This window comes from Palaemon carinicauda, chromosome 16 (genome assembly GCF_036898095.1).
Source record: "Palaemon carinicauda isolate YSFRI2023 chromosome 16, ASM3689809v2, whole genome shotgun sequence".
Taxonomy (NCBI): Eukaryota; Metazoa; Arthropoda; class Malacostraca; order Decapoda; family Palaemonidae; genus Palaemon; species Palaemon carinicauda.
In genome coordinates this window covers 111,889,981-111,911,382 of record NC_090740.1, presented here as the reverse complement: position 1 = coordinate 111,911,382, position 21,402 = coordinate 111,889,981, and the positions used below count along the sequence as shown (strand labels likewise).

At 43.8% G+C, this 21,402-nt stretch overlaps 1 protein-coding gene and 1 long non-coding RNA gene across 2 annotated transcripts in view; one reads left to right on the top strand and one right to left on the bottom strand.

Moving 5' to 3' along the window:
- LOC137655807 (uncharacterized) overlaps nt 1-21,402 on the bottom strand; it is an 85,397-nt gene that overhangs the window by 43,947 nt on the left and 20,048 nt on the right. The window contains exon 2 of the long non-coding RNA XR_011046866.1: nt 7,689-7,891. This is a non-coding gene — a long non-coding RNA (uncharacterized lncRNA). The remainder of the gene's footprint in view (nt 1-7,688; nt 7,892-21,402) is intronic.
- The window catches only part of Nprl2 (Nitrogen permease regulator-like 2), a 30,580-nt gene continuing 18,248 nt past the window's right edge, over nt 9,071-21,402 (top strand). The window contains exons 1-2 of the mRNA XM_068389962.1: nt 9,071-9,226; nt 20,538-21,277. Of these exons, the coding sequence (XP_068246063.1) occupies nt 20,540-21,277 (738 nt within the window). The 5' untranslated portion in view covers nt 9,071-9,226; nt 20,538-20,539. The remainder of the gene's footprint in view (nt 9,227-20,537; nt 21,278-21,402) is intronic.

Genomic DNA, 21,402 nt, shown 5'->3' with positions numbered 1-21,402 from the left:
AGGGTTTACTACCCCACCGCTAGTTAGCACGGATAGGGAGAGTAGCTTGTGACCCCCCCCCCCCACCTCACACACACCTGTGCTGAGCTCACTTTGCTTAGAGGTAGGACTTCACGGGGGCTAGGGCTGGCGGGCAAGTTTGATTAAATAGCTAAAGTTTGTATAGTTAGGAAAAATACAAATTACCTACGAATTTGTCATTTGTTCCGTAACTGAAATACAAACCACGCTATTTAATATGGATGACTCACCCCTTAGGAAGGGTGGTAAGTCCCAGCCAGTACTAGCTTTTGGCTTTGCCCGGGGACTCAATATCTGAGTGTGTCAGCACTCAACAATAAGGAGTCCCTGCACCTCGCTATAACCTTGCTGCGCAAGGGCTGTGGCCTACGTAAGCTGTGTGTGAAGGTCTGAAGTGTGACTCATCCTAGGAAGTTGACCTGTAGTCCTTTAAATGGAAACTTTAGGCTAGGACTCTCCCAATACCACCTCGTTAGGGTATGGGGAAGTGACAGTATAAGCTTAATACTAGGAACACAAGGAAACATGGTTTACCTGCAGTGGTTCGAGGTCAGCTGTGCAGAGAACCCAGGATGCTGCTTTCCCAAAGAGAGGGGAGGATGAAGAAAAGAATTAGGGCCAGACAAACATTTTCATTCACGCACACTAAAACCGGGTAACAATGCCCTCAACCTTCTGCTACTTGTCCATTAAGGAGCCTGAGGTTTAAACCAGCTGTTGTGCAGCCACCACAGGGCCAATAGAGAACGTATCGAGCCTCCTGTGGGTCACGTCTTGCAGGTAGTGGGCTGTGAAGGTCGTCTGACACTTCCACACCCCCGCTTGTAGAACCTGCGTCACTGAGAAGTTCTTCTTGAAGGCCAGGGACGTAGCTACACCCCTGACATCATGTGCTCTAGGGCGACGTGACGGAGGAGGGTCAGGATTCAGGGACAGATGGATTACCCTACGAATCCATGCTGAGATAGTATTCTTGGTAACCCTCCTCTGTTCTCCCAGTGCTCACAAACAATGCCTGCACTTGGGGACGAACTGCAGCCGTTCTTTTGAGATATAGCCTCAGACTCCTCACTGGGCACAGTAGGAGATGGTCTGGGTCATCTGTTACAGAACAAAGACTCGAGATCTGGAAAGAGTCAAACCGAGGGTCCGGCACTCCCGGATTCTGAGCCTTAGCAACAAACTCAGGGACGAATCTGAACGTTACCTCCCCCCATCCCATTGAATGGGCGATATCATACAAGAGACCATGAAGTTCACTGACTCGCTTGGCCGAGGCCAAAGCTAGTAGGAACACCGTCTTCCAAGGTAGGAGACGATCTGAAGCCTGGCGTAATGGTTCGTAGGGAGGTCTCTTAAGAGACCTGAGAACTCGAACCACGTTCCATGGAGGAGGTCTCACTTCTGACTGAGGGCAGGTAAGTTCATAACTTCGTATGAGTAGGGAAAGTTCCAGCGAAGAAGAAATGTCCACTCCTTTGAGCCTGAAGGCTAGACTTAAGGCTGAACGATAGCCTTTCACTGCTGAGACTGCAAGGCGCATTTCTTCTCGCAAATACAGTACACGAAGAACTCTGCTATTGCTGGAATAGTGGCATCGAGTGGAGAGATACCCCTTCCACGATACCAACCACAGAAAACTCGCCACTTTGCCTGGTAGACCCCTTCGGATGACCTTCGCAGGTGTCCAGACATCCTGTTCGCAACCTGTTGCGAAAATCCTCTCTCCGCGAGGAGATGCTGGATAGTCTCCAGGCGTGAAGTCGAAGCGAAGCTACGGCTTTGTGAAAGATGTTGGCGTGTAGCTGTTTGAGTAGCTCGTGTCGTGGAGGGAGTTCCCTCGGAAGTTCCGTTAGGAGTTGCAGAAGGTCTGGAAACCATTCCGCGTGATGCCATAGCGGAGCTATAAGGGTCATCGAGAGATTGACCGATATTCTGGTCTTGTTGAGTACCCTCCTCATCAGACAGAACGGGGGAAAGGCGTATCCGTCGATCTTGTCCCACCGTTGTTGGAAGCCATCTTGCCAGAGTGCCCTGGGATCCGGGACTGGGGAGCAGTACAGCGGGAGCTTGAAGTTCAGCGCTGTAGCGAACAGATCCACAGTCGGGGGAACCCCACAAAGTCAGGACTTTGTTGGCTACTTGAGGATCCAAAGACCACTTGGTACTCACTATCTGAGACGCTCTGCTCAGACTGTCGGCGAGCACATTCCTCTTGCCTGGAATGAAACGAGCCGATAGTGGAATCGAGTGGACTTCGGTCCATCTCAGTATCTCTACTGCGAGATGGGATAGCTGCTCTGAAAAGGTACCTCCCTGATTGTTGATGTAAGCCACTACTGTGGTGTTGTCGCTCATCACCACCACAGAGTGTCCCGCCAGGTACTGTTGGAACTGTTGAAGGGCCAGGAATACGGCCTTCATTTCTAGCAGATTTATATGGAGGCACTTTTCTGATTCTGACCACAGGCCTGAGGTCCTGTGGTGCAGAACATGGGCCCCCCACCCTTTCTTTGAGGCGTCCGAAAACAGCATCAAATCCGGGGAGAGGACAAGAAGATCCACTCCCTTTCGTAGCTTATCGTCTGTCACCCAGCACTGAAGGTCCGTCCGTTCCGCAGGACCCATAGGGATCATGACGTCCGGGGAATCGTGACCTTGATTCCACCAGGACTTGAGTTGCCATTGAAGAGATCTCATTCTGAGGCAACCGTTGGGACTAGACAGGCCAAGGATGAGAGGTGACCGAGGAGACGTAACCACGATTGGGTTGGAAGCTCTTCTCGTCTGAGGAAAGGGCTTGCGACCCCTCTCAGCCTTGCTATCCTGTCGTCTGATGGGAAGGCTTTGTGGAGATTGGTGTCTATAATCATGCCTAGGTGAACCAGTCTTTGAGATGGAAGCAGAGAAGACTTCTCGAGATTTACCATGATCCCCAGATCCTGGCAAAGTCCTAGAAGTTTGTCTCGGTGTAGAAGAAGGGATGACTCCGAGTCGGCTAGGATCAGCCAGTCATCCAGTTAACGGAGGAGACGGATGCCGATCCTGTGTGCCCACGAAGATATTAGGGTGAACACTTCTGGTGAAACCCTGTGGTGCTGTGGAGAGACCGAAACACAGCACCCTGAACTGGTACCCCTTGTAGTTTAGGCTGAATCCTAAGTACTTCCTTGAAGACGGATGGACTGGGATCTGGAAATACCTGTCCTTCAGATCCAGTATACACATGAAGTTTTGCGACTTCACTGCAAGACTGTCCGTCTTTGCGGTCTCCATGCTGAACGGAGTTTGCTTTAATCTGGACCTCTGCCCTAAAGGCCCGCCCCCTTGCTGATCCCATGGCAAGGGAGCTAAATGAAACCGGATTCGTCCTCGGGGGAGGTAGAGATGTTGTGAACAGGACGCGATATCCCTGACTGATTACGGAAATCGTCCAGGAATCGGCCCCGAGTTGCTGCCACCTGTCTGAGCAACCTTGTAGGCATCCCCTCACTGGCGGACATGCAGGGGGACTACCAATCCTAGCGTTTGCGGCCTCGGCTGCTCCCTATAGGATTCTTCCCTCCCCTGGGGGGAGAATGCGGTGATGCCGCCCTTACCGCGCGTTGTCCGGCAGCCTCGCGCGTGGGAGGGTATTGGCGATTGCGCTGGGGAGGGTATTGGCGATTGCGCTGGGGAGGGTATTGGCAATTGCGCTGGGGAGGGTATTGGCAATTGCGCTGGGGAGGGTATTGGCAATTGCGCTGGGGAGGGTATTGGCAATTGCGCTGGGGAGGGTATTGGCAATTGCGCTGGGGAGGGTATTGGCGCCATCGCAGGTTGGCGATGGCGCGATGTGGCATGTCGACGCGTTGGCGAGCAGCATGCGCAGGTGAATGACCGCGCAATGGCGAGCGATGGCGAGCAGCATGCGCAGGTGAGTGATCGCGCGATGGGGTGCGATGGCGATCAGCATGCGCAGGAGGGCGATCGCGTGATGGCGAGCGATGGCGAGCAGCATGCACAGGAGGGCGATCGCGTGATGGCGAGCGATGGCGAGCAGCATGCGCAGGTGGGCGATCGCGTGATGGGGAGCGATGGTGATCAGCATGCGCAGGAGGGCGATCGTGCGATGACGAGCAGCATGCGCAGGAGGGCGATCGCGTGATGGCGAGCGATGGCGAGCAGCATGCGCAGGTGGGCGATCGCGTGATGGGGAGCGATGGTGATCAGCATGCGCAGGAGGGCGATCGTGCGATGGCGAGCAGCATGCGCAGGAACTGGAAGATCGCTGGCGCGTTGGCGAACATGTGTTTTTGACACACGCGCAGCACGATGTTGCGTAGCCACAGGACCAGGTAGATGGTGAGCAGGGAGCTCAGCAGGAACTATAGGATGGTCAGAGACCGCAGGGCGATGGTCCTCAAATGAGCGCTGACGCTCAGAAGAGAGCTGACGAGCAGGAGAGCGCTGGCGAGGAGGGCGAACATCAGGAGAGAGCCAACGAGCAGGTGAGCGTCGGCGAGCAGGAGAGTCTTGACGAGCAGGAGATCGCTGAAGATCAGGAGAGCGCTGGCGAGCAGGAGAGCGCCTGTACGCTAGCACTGCTCGAGGAAGGGAAGGATCCCTTAGCCCCGAAGGGACCGTTGCCCGTCGGGTGACGAGTTCTCCAGAAGGCGAAGATCTGGCAGGAGATGGTGAACGGTCTGCAGAGAGGGTCAAGGAAGGCGGAGCTGTAGGTTGAGGCTGACGAGGAGAGTCCCCCTCGGAGGATGAAGACCCAAAAAGGCGCCTCTTAGTCCCCCTGTAATGGGAAGGGAGGCCCTTGCGGCGTAGCGGACGGCGAGCCTTACGGCGGAGGCGGCCTCGGGGAAGATCGTCGGGACCATCGGTCCTCCGAAGGGGAGTCTCCGTCAAAGCACTTCCCTCAGAAGGAAGCTGAGCAGCAGCAGAGACCGAAGGACTCACTTCCCCCTTCGAAGGAAGTACGGAAGGGGGAGGAGAGCCTTTAGCACCATCATCACCCAAGGTCGGGAAACAGAACGAGGGCCTGCGCTCCCACTCGGCCGACTCTCCTTAGGAGGCGGACGAGGGGGAGCTTCGGAGGTGGTTTGGGCGGCGGAAGAAGAGCCCCGAGAACCTTCCTCCTTCAAGGCTAACCCCGAAGGAGAACGGTCTCTCTTGGACTTCTTCTTACGCCGACGGCCAAACCTCTCCCACTGGGAGGCAGACCACTCCCTGCACTCACGGCACATGTTCTCCTGGTCACACCGTCGGCCCCGACATTGAGGGCAGAGGGTGTGCGGATCCGTAGTTACGTCCGACATGAAAGTCCCACAAGGACGACCGGCAACTCCAGGGCATGTACGCATTGTAAAGAAATAATAATGAAGGTCAACTTCCAACCAACACACACGCTGAAAAGAAAAAGCAGAATATTAAAGGCTGTCACGAGGACGATGAGCAGACACGTCTGATCACCGCCGAGCCAAAAGTGAAGTGAAGCAAGTCACCGGTGTGTGGAGAGGGGAGGGGTAGCAAGCTACCCTTCCCCACTCCCCGCTAACTAGCGCGGGGGTAATTAACCCTCGTTAAAACTATTGGCTCGTCATTTCAGCTGCGCTAAAAGGTAAACCCTCTGTAAATAGCGTGGTTTGTATTTCGGTTACGGAACAAATAAGAATTAAGTATGCGCCCTCCTTCCCCAGATGGCATCCACGGGAGAAGGGGGCCGGAGTAACAATAATAAAAACAGAATTATAACAATTATAATTATCTATATCATCTAAGAATATACACTAATAGTGAGAACCACTGACCCCCCGAAGGGAAGTGTTCCCCACGGATAAAGCTGAAAAGTTAAAATACAATTAGATTTCACTAAAAATAATCGAGACAAACAACGGAATAGCAACCTAACCTGCAACGGGAAAGGAGCTACAGCATCGTAATAGTACGTAGTTGTAGTAAGGGTGAACGACCTCGAGTAGAGAGAGACCGTAGTCAATCTAAAAAAAGGCCACATTCCCTTCGCTGAGAATCCAAGTTTCCCGTAGGAAAGAGGCAAAGCGAAGATAATAGATGAATGAAGAGAGTCCAGGCGATGACGATTCCCCTGCGGCGGCCGAGTTAACGGATATAAGCCGACGGGAAGACCGAAGGACCAGAGAGGGAGAGGTCGTTCCCCACGAAGTGGAACTGTGGTGGCCTTGCACTACGCAAGTTTCGATGTTGTACAACACACACACAGCACAAACACTGAAAAGAAAACTTACAACATTTCAATACACAAATATATACATAAACATTAAGAATGTTTATATATGTATTACATGTATAAGAAAAAGTAAGTAAAAATACAAAAATCATTAATGGCTGTCAAAGAGGCGGGAGTGAGAGCGGATACGTCCAACTACCACCCGAGCCGAGAGCAAAGTGAGCTCAGCACGTGTGTATGTGAGGGGGGGGGGAGCAAGCTACCCTCCCTACCCCCCGCTAACTAGCGGTGGGGTAGTAAACCCTCGTTAAAATTCTAATGGATCGTCATTTCAGCTACGCCGAAAGTAATTACCCATATTAAATAGCGTGGTTTGTATTTCAGTTACGGAACAACTGAGTTTTCCCGTTTAGATTGTCTGCCAGTACAATCTTTATGCCCAGGATGCAACAGGCTGATAGGAGTACCGAGTCGTCTTCCATCCATCTCAGGATTCCTAAAGATGGATGGCAAGGGGGCTATGAAAAGTGCCTCCTTGGTTGTTAATGTACGCCACTAACGTGCTGTTGTCACTTTCCTCACACCACGGAGAGCCCTGAACGAAGCTATGCTATAATGGCAAAGCGGCTGCGACAGAAAACAGACGTGCTACCCGTTCCATCCTCTCTGTTCTTTAGTTGGACACATAGACTTTGCCTAATCTAGTATCATTCTTTATTCCTAGATATATGAGTTTTCTTCAGGGAGGCACGTACACTCTATGCAAACCTCACGAACCAGCGCGCTCTCGCCCACTACCAAAAGTAAGACGAATAGGTAGAGCGGGGTGTGTATCTCTAAAACGGAACCTATAGCAAGCGCGATTTCTCAACCACCTTACAGTGAAGGGAATATTAGCGATGCAACTGTTGTAAGGCAAGGATACGCGAGCACCTATATTGGTGTGCTCAGGTAAGGTGAGGTCAATGAGTTGGTAGGTTATGAGTTTACCCACCCTAGAACAGCAAGCATTCATGGAATCTCACTTTTCACAGCTGTCTATTACCCAGCCCTGTTAATGTGGGCTGACTATAATCTCTCTCTTTCTCTCTCCATAAAAGACAATAACAATTAGTTACTTCAACAAAAATTTTTACCAAGGAGTGACACACAGTTTGTGATGGGTAGCTTAGGGTTCAAGTTCCAAAATCTACTCTCAACTACACCTTTTTCAGAATCATAAATCGGACAACCTACTGTCAGTCGACTTATAACACTGCCACTGAACTTTATAACTTGGAAGTTTCTTTACTAAACTTTCTTCGTAAGTTAACCCAAAGACATTTTACACAACAGAGGATGGTTAATTTCTACTCTTAAAACAAGATTCTGTAACTGTTCATTTGTTTGTGATTTACCAAAATATGAACTCACTAATGGCTGTCTCATGATAGCACTTATCAATAAAAGAACACTGGTTCTTAGGTCTTACCTTTCATCCTTATTACAAAATTTCTTGCAGTCATAATTATGTTATACAAGTAACATTTCGTTTTATAAGCATCGAAATTCAAAACAGGCGGTCTTCACTAAGTTCCTAACTCCACAGATGACGATGATTAATTTGATAGATTAGGTTGACAACTGACAGGTTGAGATATAAACAATGAAAAACTGGTGGTGATTCTCCCTACACTGGAATATAGAAATGTATCACTGGCTAATGTTTGACCAACATAATTAATTAAACAATAAATAATAGTCATAAATATATAAAGTTAACAAATATATGAAATGAAATAACTAACACCACATTTAGGGTATGACTATAATGACACATTACACAAAAATAAACTAGGGAGGATAGCACACCACTTTGATAAAAAAAAATAAGTTATAAGAGGAGCTGAATACATAATAATTCATTCAAAATCATTATAAATTATATATGTGACAGCACAAAATCATATGAAGAATGTTTAGGGAAAATCTTTTTAAAGATATAAAAAAATGAAAAAAAGCAAAGTCGAGAAATTTATAGTTAAAATGGCAAATAAAATTATATGAAAACCTAAGGAAAAGAAAACAGAGAATTATTTTAATGATATGGTTGGTATTTGTCAATGGAAATGACAAAGGGGATTACGTAGGAGTTAATAGGAAGGTGTCAAATTAATGAGACATTTGGACAAGGTTGCACAGGATAAACTAAGAAAAAGAACATAGACACGGGAATTATTATCATTATGATAGACTGAGAGTTGTGCTGTGATAAAGATGATTCAACATAGAATTTTCAAGCTGTAGGTAATTAATGCAATTGAGAAGCAATTACAAATTAGAATCGGCAACTAAATAAATTGTCTGATACATTAAACAGTATATGGAACTTAGAAATAAAAGTAAGAAATTTAAACTATCCGTTAAGTAGGTAACTATAAATAAAATAATGTGGAATGATCTTCCTAATCGGGTAGTTGAATCAGAAGAACTTCAAAAGTTCAAAGTTGCAGCAAATGTTTTTATATTGAACAGGCTGACATAAGTTGTTTTTTTTTTATAGTTTATATAGGACATATCTATTTTGCCATTGTTACTGTTTGTAGAATGATTTATTGTTAATGTGTTCTCATCATTTATTCATTTCCTTTCCTCACTGGGCTATTTTTCCCTGTTGGAGCCTTCGGGCTTTTAGCATCTTTTTTTCTCCAACTAGGGTTGTAGCTTGGCTAGTAATGATAATAATAATAATAATAATAATAATAATAATAATAATAATAATAATAATAATAATAATAATAATAATAATAATGAACTTTCTGCAGATTTGAATTTGAGGCGCATCTAGTAATGTGCCCACAATCATAGATTCGTGGGCTACCAAAACAAACTTGGGAAAACTGAGGTGACAGAAGTATCGTAAACTCGTAGTACACAATTTATGTTCGGTTAATAAAAAATAGAAAAATAGCCTGCCAAGGCATATAATATTTGGCCAAAATAATCTGAGTCTAGCAGTAATTCATTAAAGTAAGTAATCTATATCGTTAGCTTTCAGTAGTTGCCATTGAATGTTGGTCAAGTTGTACTTATATCCTGATTTCCTTTACTGTAGTACATTATTCGTAAATAGCTTTTTTACCAATATAATTGAATATCACCATCCTGGGGGGTAATGTAAGGCAAGGTAGTAGTTGGCCCTCTATAATTAAGGTCATGCCCCCTAGGTTAGGTTAGTTGGGGGAACCATAGAATACAGTACTATAATATCGGTGTGACGGTCTGAACGATCCCCCAGTCTCAGAATTCTCCTTGATAATCTGCGCATGCGCGAACATTACCGTTTGCCAGTGCATACGAGGTTGATGTTTTATTTTCCTGTAATGTTAGCGTGCGCAGCTCAACATTACCGCTTGCCAGTACATACGAGCTTGATGTTTTATTTTCATGCGAGCGAAGCGAGCTAATGGCGGAAAAGAACCATTATACAATGTCAAGGAGAATTCTGAGACCGGGGGATCGTTCAGACCGTCACACCGGTCTTCTTATGTCTGGTTCTCTTACAAAATGTGTTTTTCTTAGTCTGTCCCAATGAACTATAAAGGCTCCGTATGACACTTGTTTTTTATTATTTACGAAACATGATTTAGTGTTACCGGTACCTTTCCATGAGTGATCTCAGATGGTTGAGAAGCAAACATAGGGTTAAGACGTGGTCTTAGGGTAACCTAAGAAGATGGCAGTATAAGGAGCGGTAGGTAAGGGCACGGCTCCTAGGTTAGGTTAGGTGGGTAACCTTAAGTTAGGTGGTGTTCTTGAGTTTGTTTCCATTTTAAAATGTGCATCTTTTGAAATTTCATACCCGTTTTGTCCAAGCCTGATGAAATAGGGTTTTTCCTATAACCTATGGTCACCAGCTACTAATATCCTAGATACTTATTTTTGTTAAAAATTTATATTTACTCTCATCATTCTATATTTGATTAAGTTTTGCACCCTCACCATGTGAAGCTCCTGTACACTTCATAGAATCTCTGACAGGTAGTGCGTCTGTCCGGAATAAGAATTTCCATTGTTCATACATGCATTAAAACAAACGTCCTTTAAGTAGGGAATATGTTTCAGCGAGAAAGCTGGATTGCCGTTGAATCTTTTAACGAGCGTTTAAGCGACTGGTTGGAGCTATTACGAGGAGCCCCGCCCCCTTACTTATCAGTCTTGTCACTTACGATTTTGGTGGCCTCGAGTATGAATATACCAGTGCATTCTTAAATGAACTCTTAAATTTTCATTATCTTTCAGAAAGGGAATACTGGCTGTTGATTGTAAAGCAAGCCACTCAATTATGGGAGGATTGACTTTACATCTAATTTTGTTAAATCAGCTGTAGATCCACACACACTATGCTCTTGCTAGGGGCAGGATTGGTCTTTATCACCCCCCCCCCCCCCCTGTGCAGGTCATGACCTCCTTGCAGTGGCAGGTATATGATTTGATGAAGAAGAAGAGATGTTTGCCTCTTCTTTCCACTCATCGGGTGCTTATGTTTCCGCTGCTCTTGCGCTTATTCTTCTGACTCACTCCCCAGGAGAGGTAGCGGCAGAGGCAAGAAGCTATCGGGCCTACGTTGGCAGGTTTTCAGATTCTGGTGCCATGTGGGGTTAATAATAATTTATTTTCTCTAGCTATACAATTGGGTGCAACCCAAAAGAGATGGAACAGTTGATCTAATGCAACAAAATGGCTAGTTTCATAATAGCTATTGCCAAAATCACCTGTGGGATGAAATAGCTTGTAAAATACATTGTAGCTTGTCCTAAAGTACCTGTTAGCCAATACAGTACTGTATAGCTAATTTCAAGAAACATTTAGTTTGGTAGAGTACCGGGATAGTTAGTAGAAGAAAATACTTTGCTCTTAGCCATTAGCCTATATTTATTTTTTTTCAGCAGAACAAACATTTTAACAGTATGTATATAAAATATTTTTCAATATTAAACTTAGCCGGTGATCATATAGCTGTCAGCTCTGCTGCCCGACAGAAAAACCTAAGGACAAAATACGCCAGCGATCGCTATACAGGTGGGGGTGTACATCAACAGCGCCATCTGTCGAGCAGGTACTCAAGTACTCCATGTCAACACAGAACCAATTTTCTCTCTGTCGTGCCACTGGCAAGACCTACTAAATACGCTGTTACTAACTGGATTTGTTTTCACAACTATTTGGTGAAGTACACTATTCCAGTTTTGAGCTTTCGCTATGCAGGGGTTTTATCTTCATTTCAAAACTTGAACTCGTTTTGGATAGATTTAATTATGGTGACAAAGAGAGTATGGACTCTCTTTCACTTTTAAATGGCCGACCCTTCCCTTAGACGGAAGTGTGTTTAGGTTTTTAGTAATTTTGCTTAACACGTTATAGATCTATATATTTTATATCTCTCCGCCTTTGTTAGGCCTCTTCGATTAACTTTCCATTTATTATAAACATATAAAAATAAATTTTTATGTTTTGTTTATATGCGACCTTTCCTGATAGTAGGCGGTCCTAACTTGGAACTGAAGTTAATCAACGTTGAGCCCGTTATATCGTATTTAACCTTTAAAGAATTTAAAACTTTTTAAATTTAATGTTTTATGAAAGAATTTCTTTGATAGTCTCGTACTGTTTTCAAAGATGAACTAACGTTTAGTTTTTTAGTCTACGCAGTTGTTGACGTTCAGGACGTTCAACATGCGCTCTATCGTTACGATAGAGAGAGAGTGTATCACGGTTTCACTTTGCAGCAAGAGTAAACCGATTCTGGCGTTTCGTTCATTCTTTCTTAGCTTAAATGGTTTAAATTCTAAATTAAAGGAACTTTTTATTTGGAAAACCTTTCAGTTTTTTTCCTTTAGCAAATAACATGTTTTGACGATATATAATTGGGCTCTTCTCTCAGGTGCGAAATCAAGAGAGAAAGAGAGAGAGAGATAGAGACGGAGGGAGAGAGAGGAGAAAAAAACGTTTCGTTCAAGCGGGTAACGTTCTCGTTTTACTCTCCTCCCTAGTCGCTATACGGGGAAGAAGGTAAAACGTTTCTAGGGTTTTATTCTTGTTCCCAGGCTATGTGCGGTGAGAGATTGTAAACGTAGTTTATTTGAACTAGTGTTTAGTCTCTTTCCCAGCCACTGAATTCTTTATCTTTATATATGTTTTCTGTTGCATTATACGACTGTTTTCGCAATTACTACCTTTTAATGAAGGGTAGGATTGCGTGTTTCAGGTAGAAATCAGTAAAAGTTTCGATTTCAGTGAAATAAGTGCAAAACAGAAAATCGAAGTGATAAAGTGATATGCGCAAAGTGTTACAGTGTTGCGTACGAGGGTTCGTCTGTTCGTGCCTGTCGTTCACCTAGTCCGGGACCTCTTGCAAGCTCCCAAGCCCAGGGGAGAAGTAATGTCGAACGACTTATGGGTTCGTCAGGCCTTGATCAACGAACAGACGTTTTTCCCTCCGTGGTTTCGGGAGTATCTACCCAAGATCGCCCCACCCACACAAAGACGAGAGAGCCCATTTACTTCTCGTCTGCGGAAGAGGTTTCTCGTAAGAAACCTTGGACCAAGGTCTCGCAGCTTATTAAGTGCAAGTCGGTCCCTTCCGCGCAAGTCCAATGGCCCAGGTGTAGCCACTGGGTCAGTTCGGACTCGCTGCAGTCTTCCGATGACTGCACACCTCCTAAGAGAGGTAAAGCGGTACCGCAACAGGCAGTAACACCGTCTGTTGCCGCACCTGCTGCTGTAGACCCTAAGTGGTCTTTGCTACAGTCTATGCAGACACAGTTAGCATCTTTTTTGCAGGAGTATCGTGCGGAGAAGGTTGACGCTGCACCCGTTAGCCTACAACCTACCACGGTTGTGCGCCCAGCAGACGCTGTGGCTGCCTGCTCCCACACTCCACTGTGAGAGCTCCTCCACCCATGCGCAGTCGACCCTGCCAGACGCATGCTGACGTTCACAGACGCACGGAACCCTCCGTTGACGTGCGTGTGCTACCACAACAACAGGAGGGTGGAGTTAAGCTGCCGTGTTTTGACACGGTGCGTCAGCCTCCGCAACCCACTGTGGTTACCGCCACTCGCCCGCAGCAGACTAGTCAGTCAGGAGTTGAGGCTTCCCCACACAGCTTTGGTTGTTGCCAGCTCACAGACTGTCAAGCAGTTACATGACGTTGCCTTCTGGTCTGCTACTAATGCACCAGTGCTGTATGTCCTCACGCACCTGTTGTGGTTGACAGTTCAGTTTTTTGACAGTTCACAGACTGTCAAGCAGTTACATAACGTTGCCTTCTGGTCTGCTGCTAATGCACCAGTGCTGTATGTCCTCACGCACCTGTTGTGGTTGACAGTTCAGTTTTTGACAGTTCACAGACTGTCAAGCAGTTACATAACGTTGCCTTCTGGTCTGCTGCTAATGCACCAGTGAGACCCTCACTGAGATAACCTAGCTTTTCTCGGACAAGGTTCCTGTAGATGAGAAAGTGCTGTTCTCCCTCCTACTGATATTCCTTTGAGGACTCTGTCATTTGGAGAGGAGCCTTAAGCTGTTTAGCCTCCTATGGACTTTAATACGGAGAAGAACCTTCTGGCCAACAACCTTCCTACCGGTTGGTTGTGCGCCCTGTTGACGCTGAGGTATCCTACTCGCGTCTGCCAGTTGAGGTGGTTCCTCCACCGATGCGACCCAGTGTGGGTTGCCAGTCGCACGTTGACGTTAAGCGACGCTCGGAGGTGGTTGTTGACGTTCAGTGTGTCACTAGGAAGACGTTCAACAACCAGCAGAGGTGACTTGTTGTGACGCAGTGCGTCAACCTCAGCAACCCGGTAGGGTGTTGACTGCACAACCCAGACAGTCTAGACAGTTTCGGGTTGACGCTGTACTTCCTCGCGTCCCCATGGTTGTTGACAGTTCACAGACTGTGCAGCTGTACCATGATATTGCGTCCGTCTCCGTCACGCATCCACCAGTGCGGCCGGATTCAGCGAGTCAGACGTTGCCCACTCCGTTGCCGTTTCCTCATCAGTTTCGGATGAGGAACCCTCTGATGAGGACGTTGCTGAACAAGACGATCAACCCCCAGCCCTGCTATCCATCCAGAAGATGCTGAAGAAGGAACGCTGCTCAGTCAGGCTGTGGATGAGTCTGGTAGGGACACTGTCATCCGTGGATCAATTTGTGTCACTAGGAAGACTACACCTCCGTCCTCTTCTATACCATCTAGCTTTTCACTGGAAAAAGGACAAGACGCTAGAAGCGGTCTCGATCCCGGTTTCCGGAAAGATAAAGTCTGGTCTGACTTGGTGAAAGGACTGTATCAACCTTAGAGAGGGTCTTCCCCTGACTGTTCAGACTCCCAACCACGTTCTCTTCTCGGATGCATCGGACGTAGGCTGGGGTGCGACATTAGACGGTAGGGAATGCTCGGGATTATGGAACTCGAGTCAAAGGACAATGCATTTCTACTGCAAGGAGCTACTGGCAGTACGTCTGACCTGGAAAAGCTTCAGGTCTCTCCTTCAAGGCAAAGTGGTGGAGGTGAACTCGGACAACACCACGGCTTTGGCGTACATCTCCAAGCAAGGAGGGACCTACTCTCTGACATGGTACGAGATCGCAAGGGACCTCCTCACCTGGTCAAAAGGTCTAGATATTTCACTAGTAACGAGGTTCATCCAAGGTAACTTGAATGTCATGGCAGATTGTCTCAGTCGGAAGGAACAAATAATTCCAACAGAATGGACCCTCCACAAGGATGTATGCAAGAGACTTTGGGCCACCTGGGGCCAGCCAACCATAGATCTCTTTGCAACCTCGATGACCAAGAGGCTCCCAATATTTTGCTCACCAATCCCGGACCCAGCAGCAGTTCATATAGATGCCTTTCTACTAGATTGGTCACATCTAGATCTATAGGCATTCCCTCCGTTCAAGATTGTCAACAAGGTACTGCAGAAGTTCGCCTCTCACGAAGGGACAAGGTTGACGCTAGTTGCTTTCCCTCTGGCCCGCGAGGAAATGGCTCACCGAGGTACTTCGATGGCTAGTAGACGTTCCCAGAACACTTCCCCTAAGGGTGGACCTTCTACGTCAGCCACGCGTAAAGAAGGTACACCAAGGCCTCCACGCTCTTTGTCTGACTGCCTTCAGACTATCGAAAGACTCTCGAGAGCTAGAGGCTTTTCGAAGGAGGCAACCAGAGCGATTGCTAGAGCAAGGAGAACATCCACCCTTAGAGTCTACCAATCGAAGTGGGAAATCTTCCGAAACTGGTGCAAGTCAGTATCCGTATCCTCGACCAGTACCTCTGTAACTCAAATAGCTGACTTTCTCTTATATCTGAGGAAAGAACGATCTCTTTCAGCTCCCACTATCAAGGGTTACAGAAGCATGTTGACATCAGTCTTCCGTCACAGAGGCTTAGATCTTTCCAACAATAAAGATCTACAGGACCTCCTTAAATCTTTTGAGACCACGAAGGAGCGTCGTTTGGTTACACCTGGTTGGAATTTAGACGTGGTACTAAGATTCCTTATGTCAGACAGGTTCGAACCGGTACAATCAGCCTCCCTGAAAGATCTCACCTTTAAGACTCTTTTCCTGATATGCTTAGCCACAGCTAAAAGAGTCAGTGAGATTCATGCCTTCAGCAAGAACATCGGATTCTCATCCGAAACGGCTACATGTTCTACAACTTGGTTTTCTAGCCAAACACGAGCTGCCTTCTCGGCCTTGACCAATATCGTTCGATATTCCAAACTTATCGTATGGTTGGAAATGAACTAGAAAGAGTCTTATGTCCTGTAAGAGCTCTTAAGTTTTATTTTAAAACCTTTACGAGGCCCGTCTGAAGCTTTATGGTGTTCAGTTAAGAATCCATCTTTGCCTATGTCAAAGAAGGCTTTATCCTATTTTATCAGACTGTTAATACGAGAAGCTCATTCCCATCTGAATGAGGAAGACCAAGCTTTGCTGAAGGTAAGGACACACGAAGTTAGAACTGTCGCAACTTCCGTGGCCTTTAACCCTGGATAGGTACGGTCCTCGGACACCCCTTTAAGGGTATACTCGGACGCGAACGACCCCGACGCCAAAAAAAATTCTTGAAAAATCAGTTTTTGCAGTAACCTCCTTTTTTCTTTTGCCAAAAAAAAACTTCAATGAATGCTTAAAACAACTGTAAAGATAAATACTACTCATCTGCAGAAAAACTATTTATTATAAATATTTTAAAAAATTAAGTAGAAAAAAAAAAGACCTGACGTAAAAATTCATAAAAAAAAAAGTTTATACATATATACACAAATCCTTTTAGGAATTGATTCTTGAATGTTTAGGACACATCTTGATGTATTTTGGATGAAGTCAGACCCATGGAGGTGAAGATCTGAAATGAGAAAAAAAGGGTAACTTTTTTTGGCCAAAAAAATTTGTCCAAATTTCATGAATTTTTTTGGGTACCCAAATGAAATAGGAAGTGGCTAATTTTTTTAGGGAATAAACATATGTTATCCTAAAATAGAAATATGTAAAAAAATCTTCATTATTTTGTAAATTACATTTATATCAGGGGCCATATCTAAAGGTAATTTTTTGAGTACTTAGAAATTTCGTAAAATATACATATATTTAATATATAATATGATATTTATGCAGGTAAAAATATACCAAAATATCACAAATTCTATAGGGAACAAGAATATATATAGATAGGGCAGCTTACGCTTCGGATATGTCCACAAAATGGCCGCCAACCACACTGACTCAGACTCCCTAATCTGCCACTTGAAATGTAGGAAGGGTATGTCAATTTCAAGGTGTTATTTACTAATCTAATTATTATTGGATATGCATAAAAATTGTATGGTGGGTTGCTGGATAATTGTCGATTATTTTACGACTATAAAATTAAAATTCTGACCCAAAAAAATTTTTTGAAGGGAAATAAAATCGAAAAAAAAAAAATGTAAAACAATATTTTAGCTAAAAAAATTTGATGATATTCAATCAAAAAAAAAGGTAAACAAAATTTTCCGACAAATAAACATCTAGAGGAATCATTACTCTGTGATAGTTCCTTAGTACGTAGTAATTTTGAAAGAATTGGGAAAAAACGAAAAAATGGCAATCACCGGAAAATCGAACACATACCTATATATAAGCCATATCTGGCTAAAAAAAAGATAGGCATGGGTAGTCAGATCATCTAGAAACACTTTCCAACACTATAAAAATATAAGTTTTGCGACACTACTTGCCAATTCCTTACGGTAACATGACTAAGCAAAAAAATGCAAAACAAATAAAAAGGGGCACTCGCGGAAAAATGGCTAACATTCTAATATACGGCATTTCAGAAAAAAAAAATTCAGCCACGTGCTAGGCAAACCATCAAGGCACATTTTCCGACAAATAAACATCTAAATGAATAATTACTCTGAGATAGTTCCTTAGTACGTAGTAATTTTGAAAGAAATGGGAAAAAACGAAAAAATGGCAATCACAGGAAAATCGAACACATACCTATATATACGCCATATCTGGCTAAAAAAAGAAGATAGGCATGGGTAGCCAGATCATCTAGAAACACTTTCCAACACTATAAAATTATAAGTTTTGCGACACTACTTGCCAATTCCTTACGGTAACATGACTAAGCAAAAAAATGCAAAACAAATAAAAAGGGGCACTCCTGGAAAAATGGCCATTCTAATATACGGCATTTCAGAAAAAAAAAATTTCAGCCACGTGCTAGGCAAACCATCAAGGCATATTTTCCGACAAATAAACATATAAATGAAATATTACTCTGTGATAGTTCCTTAGTACGTAGTAATTTTGAAAGAAATGGGAAAAAATGGCAATCACAGGAAAATCTAACACATACTTATATATACGCCATATCTGGCTAAAAAAAAAAATAGGCATGGGTAGCCAGATCATCTAGAAACACTTTCCAACACTATAAAAATATAAGTTTTGCGACACTACTTGCCAATTCCTTACGGTAACATGACTAAGCAAAAAAATGCAAAACAAATAAAAAGGGGCACTCGCGGAAAAATGCCCAACATTCTAATATACGGCATCTCAGATAAAAAAAAAGACATGCACGTGTTAGCCCAACCATCAAGGCACACTTTCTAACACATAAACATGAAAAAAAAATCAATAATATACGGCAATTCCTTACTATGTAGTAAATTTTTACAAATATTGAAAAAAAACAGAAATTGGCAACCGCAGTTAAATACCCAATATACCAATAACTACGTCGTATCTGACAAAAACAAAATCACGCATGGGTAGCCAGATCATCTAGACACACTTTCCAACATTAAAAAAGCAAAAGTTTTACGACACTATTTCGCAATATCTTACGGAAAAATGACTTGCAAAAAAATGAAAAAAAATGAAAAAGGGACACTCGCGGTAAAATGCCCGACATTCTAATATACGACATCTCAGATAAAAAAAAAGACATGCACGTGTTAGCCCAACCATCAAGGCACACTTTCTAACACATAAACATGAAAAAAAAATAAATAATATACGGCAATTCCTTACTACGTAGTAATTTTTACAAATATTGAAAAAAAAACAGAAATTGGTAACCGCAGTTAAATACCCAATATACCAATAACTACGTCGTATCTGACAAAAACAAAGTCATGCATGGGTAGCCAGATCATCTAGACACACTTTCAAACACTAAACAAGCAAAAGTTTTACGACACTATTTGGCAATATCTTACGGAACAATGACTTGGCAAAAAAATGAAAAAAAATGAAAAAGGGGCACTCGCGGTAAAATGGTCCTCGTGGTGATGAACGACCTTTTAACTAAAAAAAAAAACATGCACATGGTAGCCAAACAATCCACCAAGACTTTCCACAACTGATAACCTATACAAGTTGCACCATTCTACGACAATTTCATAATACGTAATAACTTTGATAATTATGCAAACTACCTTAGAAGGGTAAACTCGGACGCGAACGACCCCGACGCGTCTCAGAAATCGGGGAAGGAGTACAGCTACAGCAATGCACATCTGGACACTACTAGAGCGTGTAGGGGAGACACCTCCTGCAGGTCGATCACCCACAAATTCAGTCACGGGGGTGAGTCACGTGAGAAAAACCTGTTTTTTTTTGACGCTCGGGGTCGCGAACGACCCACCGTACCTATCCAGGGTTAAACAAAATAGATCTCTGCAAAGTATATTCGACGCAACCTATTGGAAAAGCAAATCAGTGTTCGCGTCTTTTTATCTTAAGAATGTCCAGTCTCTTTACGAGAACTGCTACACTCTGGGACCATTCGTAGCAACGAGTGCAGTAGTGGGTGAGGGCTCAACCACTACAATTCCCTAATTCCATAACCTTTTTTAATCTTTCTCTTGAAATGTTTTATTATTGTTTTTGGGTTGTCCGGAAGGCTAAGAAGCCTTTCGCATCCTACTTGATTTGGCGGGTGGTCAAAGTCATTTCTTGAGAAGCGCCTAGATTAGAGGTTTTGATGAGGTCCTTTAGTATGGGTTGCAACCCTTCATACTTCAGCTCCTAGGAGTCGCTCAGCATCCTACGAGGATCGCGAGGCTCAGTAAGGAAGACGTACTTAAAAAGGCAGAGTAATTGTTCAAGTCGACTTCCTTACCAGGTACTTATTGATTTTATGTTTGTTATTTTGAATAACTGCTAAAATGAAATACAAAATACTTAGCTCATAATAATGTCAACATGTAATGCTGGTCTCTACCCACCCCCCTGGGTGTGAATCAGCTATATGATCACCGGCTAAGTTTAATATTGAAAAATGTTATTTTCATTAGTAAAATAAATTTTTGAATATACTTACCCGGTGATCATAAATTAAAGGACCCTCCCTTCCTCCCCAATAGAGACCCAGTGGGCAGAGGAGAAAATTGGTTCTGTGTTGACATGGAGTACTTGAGTACCTGCTCGACAGATGGCGCTGTTGATGTACACCCCCACCTGTATAGCGATTGCTGGCGTATTTTGTCCTTAGGTTTTTCTGTCGGGCAGCAGAGCTGACAGCTATATGATCACCGGGTAAGTATATTCAAAAATTTATTTTACTAATGAAAATAACATTTTAATATATCAATGATAATTTTATTTAAGATACAGTACTTTATTAGAGAATGGGTAGGGTACAATGATCAATGATAAAAATTTAGTACAAAATATTTTTTTTTTTTTAGCATTTAGTGCAGATCGATATGAATGATCATTGAATGTTTTGAGAAATTTATCATGTCTTGTTTCTCCATTTCAGGAATGGGTGAGGAATGTGGAAAGGAAGGTCCAATCCTCAGCATTTTCTTTTCAGAGTTTCACAATATAGCTGGGCCAAAGATTATGTATCAGTATCCTGAAAACTCTGTTAGTAAGGATATCTTTGATGCTGTCTCCGTGTATATTATTCCAAAGCCCCAAATACAAAAACGGATTATCACCGTTAATGTTCTTGGCCATAAGATTACTGGATATCCTAATGAAATCAAGAATCCCAAGTATGTGAGGAATGCTTTGATTTTCAATCTATGTTTTGTTTGCGATTCAAATGCTCGCACTGTTCACTATGAACCGGCAGTGAAAAAGTTGTCTGAATACTTAGCAAACTTGGAGTTAGATAATGGATTTTTGTCAAATGATGATAGCAAGGAACAGATTCCTGGTATACTTAAGCAGATCTTAGAAGACTTAAATGCTTCAGGAAAGTGTACAATTACTATAAATGTTGGAGATAAGAAGGTTAACAACTGTGATATCAGCGACCGTCGATTTGAGAAATGTGACCGTCGGCCAAGCATGTTGTGCGAAAGAAGATTTACAATTGATGGGAAATGTGGATTAGACTTACAGGAGAGAAGAGTGAGCATGGTTGGAGATCTAAAATCCCAAGAGTCTTTTAGGGGATTGAGGAAAAGTTCGGATTCAGAAAATAAACTTCGAAAGACACTTGATCATTCAAACAAGGAAAATCATGTTAGTACTTCAGTTCTACACCTCAAGGTATGTTGAACACAGATTATACTTTAATCAAAACCCTTTTATATTTAAAAGAAAACATATTTTTATTACAGTACAGTACTGTACACTATACACTACAGTACAGTACTTTTAATTTTATAATGTGG